The sequence below is a fragment of the Hipposideros armiger genome, unplaced genomic scaffold (genome assembly GCF_001890085.2).
Source record: "Hipposideros armiger isolate ML-2016 unplaced genomic scaffold, ASM189008v1 scaffold_121, whole genome shotgun sequence".
NCBI classification, from domain to species: domain Eukaryota; kingdom Metazoa; phylum Chordata; class Mammalia; order Chiroptera; family Hipposideridae; genus Hipposideros; species Hipposideros armiger.
This window is the reverse complement of record NW_017731471.1, coordinates 660,977-668,155: the sequence shown is the minus strand read 5'-3', so window position 1 is coordinate 668,155 and position 7,179 is coordinate 660,977. Positions and strand designations below refer to the sequence as shown.

The following is a 7,179-nucleotide window of genomic DNA, read 5'->3' as shown; positions in this document are numbered from 1 at the left end:
TGAAGACTGCACAAGAAGGGTCAGCTGATGATCCTGAAAAGAAGCAAGAGAGAGACAGTTTCTCTTTAGCAGAAGGCACAGTGGATAAAGACAAGACCATCTTAGAACTATGTGATACACTGTATAAGAAGGAGCAGCCAGTTGTTTCTCCTGATGGTGCTGATAAGCCTCCTTCTGGGAAAGAGGAGAATTTTAGTTCTCCAGAAGACAGAAATGTTGCTGAAACTAAAGAAAAGAGTAATAAGCATCTGAAAACTGAAACTTGTGAGAAAGTACAGGGTAGCTTATCTGATGTTGCTGACTTATTAAAGAAAGAGCACAGTGATGACGCCTCTGAAGATGATAAGAAGCAGAGCAAAAAGGGAACTGAGGGAAAAGAAAAGAAAACTACACATTTGAAGAAAAATGTAATCAAGATGGAACAACAGTATGAATCATCATCTGATGGCACTGAGAAATTACCTGAGGGAGAAAAAATTTGTCGTTTTCCTAAAGGCATAAAACAAAATAAGAATGGCACAACTGATGGGGAAAAGAAAAGTAAAAAGATAAAAGATAAAGCTTCTAAAAAGAAGGATGAATTACTTGCTAATGCAGAGAAGTTACAAGGGAAAAGAGATAGTTGTGATTCTTCAGAAGAAAAAAGGAGTAAGAATGTAGCATCTGTTAGAGAGAAGAAAAGATGCAACTTGCCTGAAAAAAGTTCAAGGAAGAGACAAGATTGTTCATCATCTGATACTGAGAAATATTCCATGAAAACAGATGGTCGTGATTCTTCTGATAAGAAACTGAAAAGAATAGAATTGAGGGAAAGACGAAATTTAAATTCAAAGAGAAATACCAAGGAAGTACAAGGTGACTCATCAGCAGATGCTGAGGAAAGTTCTGAAGATAATAAAAAGCTGAAGAAACAAAGAACTTCAGCTAAAAAGAAGGCAGGCAATGTCAAGGAGAAAATGAGAAATTCCCTAAGAACAAGCACTAAAAGGAAGCAAGCTGACATTACTTCCTCATCTTCTTCTGATATAGGAGATGATGATCGTAATTCTGTAGGCGAGGGGAGCAGTGATGAGCAGAAAATTAAGCCTGTGACTGAAAATTTAGTGCTGTCTTCACATACTGGATTTTGTCAATCTTCAGGTACGCCAAAATAAATAAAATGTAGTTTTTCTTATCCTCTTTTGAATAACTACATTAATTTCCCCAAAGCCTTTCTCTATTTATTTTTATGCTATCATTGGAAGGTTTTTCAAACATTATTAGTATTCTGTATCAGGTACCAAATTTGTTGGGTAAATAACAAAATTTATTTCCCAATGTTTAATGCTTTTTCTCTGAAGTAATGAACAGTAGTTTATGGAGGAAAATCAGACTGGTGCCAGTAGTTCAGTAGGGATTTATTCATGTAATGGAGGTGAGTGCTTGGTACTGGTATAACATGGTGTGTGAATGTTTTAACTGCTTTATCATGCATATGACTTTTTAAATTGGACAGAGTAACTGTGTTCCATGAAATCCTCTGAAAAAATTAGATTTACTTCATTGAAACTCTGCTGATGCTCATCAATTGTTTCTCTAATAACGTGAACAGATGTTTTTGTCTTCAATACTAACAAAATAAAGGAAGAAAGAAATCCAGAAAACTAGATGGGTTACCCTACCCTGATGAGATAGAACACTAGGACAATTAGGGTTTGGGCCAACCTGTCAAAGATATTCCATCCCCGCCCAAAAACATTATGAAAATGATTTTTGTTATTGCTGTTCTTATTAAAATCAGTTGTATAATGAATGTAATCTTGTCATTCATTGTCTTTTTTCTTAAGTCAGTAAAACCTGTCAGTTAATCACAGACACTTGAAATTTGTTTTAAAATTTTTATAAAGTAGATTTTTACTTAAAACTGTGTTTGTGGCACAGGCGGAATATTTAAAAAATTCCTTTCATTCCTTAGGTTAGGATTTTCCATTTATCCCAATTGGGTTTTGGTGGAATTAACTTGAATCTTGCTTTTTAATACAATGTGAAATTCCTGTTATGGAGAACTTATCAAATGAGTTGATTTGAAAATTAAGTGTGACATACATGGTGTACTCAATTTAATGCTCTGCTATATATCATATGCCTAAAGGGAGCTCTGCCTGTATGCTATTGTAACTACAGGTCCCCAATCCCTGAAATTCTTGGGCCTAATGTGTTTCAGAATTATCAACTGTTTGGTTTTCAGAAAGGTAATATAAAGTAGTTACCATGTATTGTAAAATAGCTTCTTCAGGGCCTGAGGCAACACTCCTATAATCAAACACGTTAGTATTTCTGTAGCAAAACATGAATATTCACACTTAGAAGAATAAACGGTTCAGATTAGGTTTTGCTGCCAAATTAACTTTGGCACCACTTTACATAATTTGTACAGTTTGAGAGCGTTTTGGATTTCAGAATTGTGTATAAAAGATTGTGGACTTACATTTAAAACACAATCTAATAGTTACTTAGATATCAAATCAATGTTTTTGTTATCAGGTTAGTTGAGAAAACTCTTCATTAAGGATTGGAGTATATAAGAATAATGAATTACAGTTAGTTATGTGGAATAGTCTCATTAATAAATTCTAGGCTAGTGAACTAATCTTAAACTTTGGAATACTGGTTTCCATAATTAAATATCTTCCCTAGTGAAAGCAACATGTTTAATTAATGTCAAATACTAATTTTCATTTCCCCTAATCTCATTTGATTTGATACATATGAGGATATCTATGATATACCTCTCATGTTTGGAAATATTAATATCTAGTGTAATAAGTAATATGTATTCATCAGATTTTAAGAAGAGATGGCAACTTGTGGCAAATACCCAGAGGGTACATTTCCCAGTAATTCCTTAACCCAGCACTAGTCTATCATTGTGTTCCATTTTGACTTACGTAACTTCAGTTTGAAGGACCAGTGTGCTTATGGGAACCCTGTCTCATGTATATACCCAGAGAAGCCTTGGGAATTCAGCACTTCATCAGATGCCAGTCTCTCAAATATTTGGTGGAACAAGCCTTGTTCAGGTTTAGTTTACCCTGAATATTTCTTGGGACTGATTACTTTAGATGAAAAAAAAAGAAGAAAAATTTGCTAGGGAGTTAACACATCTAAAAATTGGACTTTGTCAATAGAAATACTTAAACAGAAAACAATATGAAGGTTATTGAAAATAAGTACTGTACTGTTTATCAAGGTAAGCTTGGGTGTAACAGTGATAAGTGGCATTCCTTAAGAATTTGCTTGGATGCATATATAAGCATGCTATATTTATGTGTGTAATACATACAGCTTAATTTAGGTGACATTTTAAATGAGCTCTTAAAAAGCTTCCCCTGCTCTCATGAATTTAGATAATTTTATAGTTTATTCAGCAATAGTTGGGTATCCTGTTATGTGGTACAACATTTTCTTAGAACTTGGGGCTAGGGAATGACATGAGGAACCAAAAGTAATAACACGGTTCTCGGAGATTGCAGTCTAATGAACAAGGTAGACATCGATAAATCATTTTTTTTAAAAAAGAATACCAGACGAAAGACATAAAAGTAAAACGGAGCTGTGTGATAAATGAGCCATTTAGTCTAAATATTGGAGGAAGACTTAAAAGAACAGATAGCATTTGAATTCCATTTTGAAGGATGGGGCCAAATTTTAGAAGGTGTAGTAAGGGAAAATGACAGTACTATTACTAGTAATATTTCATTTGAAGATCTGTTCAAATGAGGTATTTATTGTGAGTTTGCTAAGATATTGTAAGATTTATTTTTGCCTTTCAATATTTAGTGTATTTCTATCCTGAACCTGTAGCTGTCTGCATTCTATATGGATTTTTCCCTTCAACGTTTTTCCCAAATATTTTTTTATGAAAAAATTTAAACATACAGAAAAGTTTCTTCTGTTAATATTGTACTGTATTTGCATTATCACCTATCTATATATTCTGTCTGTCCATCAATGTAACTAACTATTTTTGCCCTTTTAAATAGTTTGAAATAATTATAAATTCACAGGAAATTACACAAAAAAAGTGTACAGGGACAACGTGGATACCCCTCATTCAGTTTCCCCTAATGGTAATATCTTGCATAACTATAGTACAGTGTTAAAATCAGGAAACAGAAGATTTATTCAGGTTTCTCCAATTTTACATGTACTCATTCATGTGTGTGTGTGTGTGTGTGTGTGTGTAAAAATATAGTCCTATGCAGTTGTATCATGTGTAGCTTTGTACGAGGTCAAACAATTAAGTTCGCGAAGTTGTTGCAATGATGTTGCTAACCTTTTTTGATATCAGAGGGATTATTCATTATGCATTTATACCAACTGGACAAACAGTTAACCAACTTTACTATTTGGAACTGCTGAAAAGGCTGCATGAAAAGATTAGATGAAAACTACCTGAACTTTTCACTGACAATTTATGGCTCTTGCATCACAACAGTGCACCAGCTCACAGGGCACTGTCTGTGAAGGAGTTTTTAGCCAGGAAACAAATAACTATTGGAACATTCTCCCTACTCACTTGATCTGGCCCCCAGTGACTTCTTTCTTTACCGAAAGATAAAGGAAATATTGAAAGGAAGACAGTTGGATGACCTATGACCTTCAGGACATCATGGGTAATACAATAGCTCTGATGGCCATTCCAAAAAGAGTTCCAAAATGGCTTTTAGGGTGGACTAGGCGCTGGTGTCAGTGCATAGCTTCCCAAGGGGGAGTACTTCAAAGGCAACCATAGTGATATTCAGCATTGAGGTATGTAGCACTTTAAGATGAGTTTGTGAACTTAATTGTCTGACCTCGTAAACCACCACCATAACCAAGATATTGAACTGTTCCAGTACCACAAGCTTTCCTTGTGCTACACCTTATGCACACCCCTTGCTTATCACCAATCTTAACCCCTAGCAACTGTTGATATGATTTTTATCTCAGCTGTTTTGAGACGGAATCATGAAGTATAAAACCTTTTGAGATTGGCTCTTTTCACAGAGTAATGCTCTTGAAATTTTGGTAAATTTCAAAGTAAATAGTAAACAGCAGTGTACTTTTCCTTAATTACTTCAGCATACATAGTTTTAACAAGAATTAAATATTTAAGTTTGTTTTTGAGGTACAATTTTCATACAATGAAATGCACAAATCTTAATTTCTTTGGATTTTTAATCAAAGGATAAAAACGTTGCTTTTTATAAGGAAATATGTTTTACTATACTTGAATGTATCTGATTGTACTCAAGAATACAATACAAATTCAAGTATATTTTGAAATTACTTGGTATTACTAAAATATTGCTAGCATGTTTTCTATTCAGTGATACAGGATAAATTATACATCTGATTTTATTTTATTTTTTTATTAGCTGAGCCATCCTGCCACCTGTTGACAGTTTCAGATGCAGCTCAGTTTGGGCCGGGAATCGAATTAGCGATCCTGTTGCTCAGAGCTTGCACTCTTGAGCGAGCTCTTAACCCACTGAGCCACTCGGCCGGCCCTGTACATCTGTTAACCGTAAACTTAAAACAGATCACTGTAAAGCTTAGTTCAGCAAGAAACTTATGCTAATATGGCAAATGATACAGACTTGTTATCTGAAGGGTGAGCTTCAAAACACTTTGTGCCTTGGGAAGGAACTTTGAAATAAATAAGATCCAACTGGTTTATCACGATACTGCTGGCACTTCTTAAAATCCCCATGGTGCTTTCCTTATAAATTCTTTTAAATCATGTTTTAGATCCCAGAGTACAGAGTAAAACCCAACAGTTGTTTTTGAAGTTTTAGGGTTTTAGTTTTATTTTACATGATTTTACTTACATAGACAATTTAAAGGTAATTTTAAATGTACTTTTTTTTCCCTCAAGGAGATGAAGCCTTATCTAAATCAGTGCCCGTCACAGTGGATGATGACGATGATGACAATGATCCTGAGAATAGGTATGATTCCATCTGGATGGATTTTAAAACATTATAACACATCCCTAGGCATGGGTACAAAGAGTGGTGATGGAACCGTAAACTGGTTGTAAAAACCAGGAGTTACCTGCCTTGGAAAGACTCGCTCAGTATGCTTTCAAGTTTGAAAGGCCATTAAATTTTGGGCTAAATCTCAGAAACCTTAAGAGGAAGTAAATATAAATATGAACACACCTAGCGTAGGATGTGTTATAAATACAGCACTGTAGATTTTATGTTTTCATGTAAACTGATAATTCTGAGATTATTTTAAGTTTCACAGATTATTTTATTGAAGAAAGTAAATCGTACCTCAATAAATTGGTGACAACAAGCATCTCTCCTTAATAGTTGATTATTGTTTTTAATTGCCATCCAGTATGGTGTTTTATTAAAACCTGATCAATATGAAAAAAAGGTATTTAAGATTAAGAAACCACTTTCAAAATTAGTATCAATCTATGTAGTGTCCAGACTGATACAGACTTTAACCATTTTTCAAAGAAAATATAAGTAGACAGTATGATAGTAATAACTTCAATAAGACTTAAACAATAGCTTTAAATGTAAACAGTGTAGCCTTTACAGATTTATTTAACTAAGGGATCTCAAGGAGAAGGAAAAAGTACAAAGGGACACCAGTATCTCAGCAAAGAAGAATAAAGAAAAACAAAGGTATTAAAGAATATAACCGTATGTTTTTGCATATGTTTTAAACCTTTTCTGGACTATGGTGTACCCCACAGACATAATCTTCAACCAAGTGTGGTTTAGTGAATGGAATTTTGGAATAATGGTGATAAGAATATCTGACTTCTAGTTCTAACTTTTCTAACAACCAGCTGTATGACCTTGGGCAAGTGACTTGTCTTTGCCAGAATTTTCTGATCTCTAAAATGAAAGGGTTGGATGAAATTTTCTCTGATTAATTCTGTCACCAAAAATCTATGATAGACTTGATGGTTTTACTAAAGATCACTATATTAACGATCCATTTATTCCCAATAGTAAGCTGTAGTATTAAGAGAATATACATGTAATTTTTGAGTCATAATTTTGTAAGGAATTAACTTTGAATTAGTAAATGCTGTGGGGACAGCTGTTGTTCTAGCTCAGTTTTATATCTTGCTGATGCTGATACGTTTTTCTGTTTCACAGCATTCTCCCAACTAACAGGAGAATGTTTTTA

The 7,179-nt window shown here is 34.0% G+C and overlaps 1 protein-coding gene across 1 annotated transcript in view; it reads left to right on the top strand.

The window, feature by feature from the left end:
* ATRX (ATRX chromatin remodeler) overlaps window positions 1-7,179 on the top strand; it is a 261,625-nt gene that overhangs the window by 86,599 nt on the left and 167,847 nt on the right. The window contains exons 10-11 of the mRNA XM_019648172.1: window positions 6-1,140; window positions 5,900-5,972. Coding sequence (XP_019503717.1) covers window positions 6-1,140; window positions 5,900-5,972 — 1,208 coding nt within the window. The remainder of the gene's footprint in view (window positions 1-5; window positions 1,141-5,899; window positions 5,973-7,179) is intronic.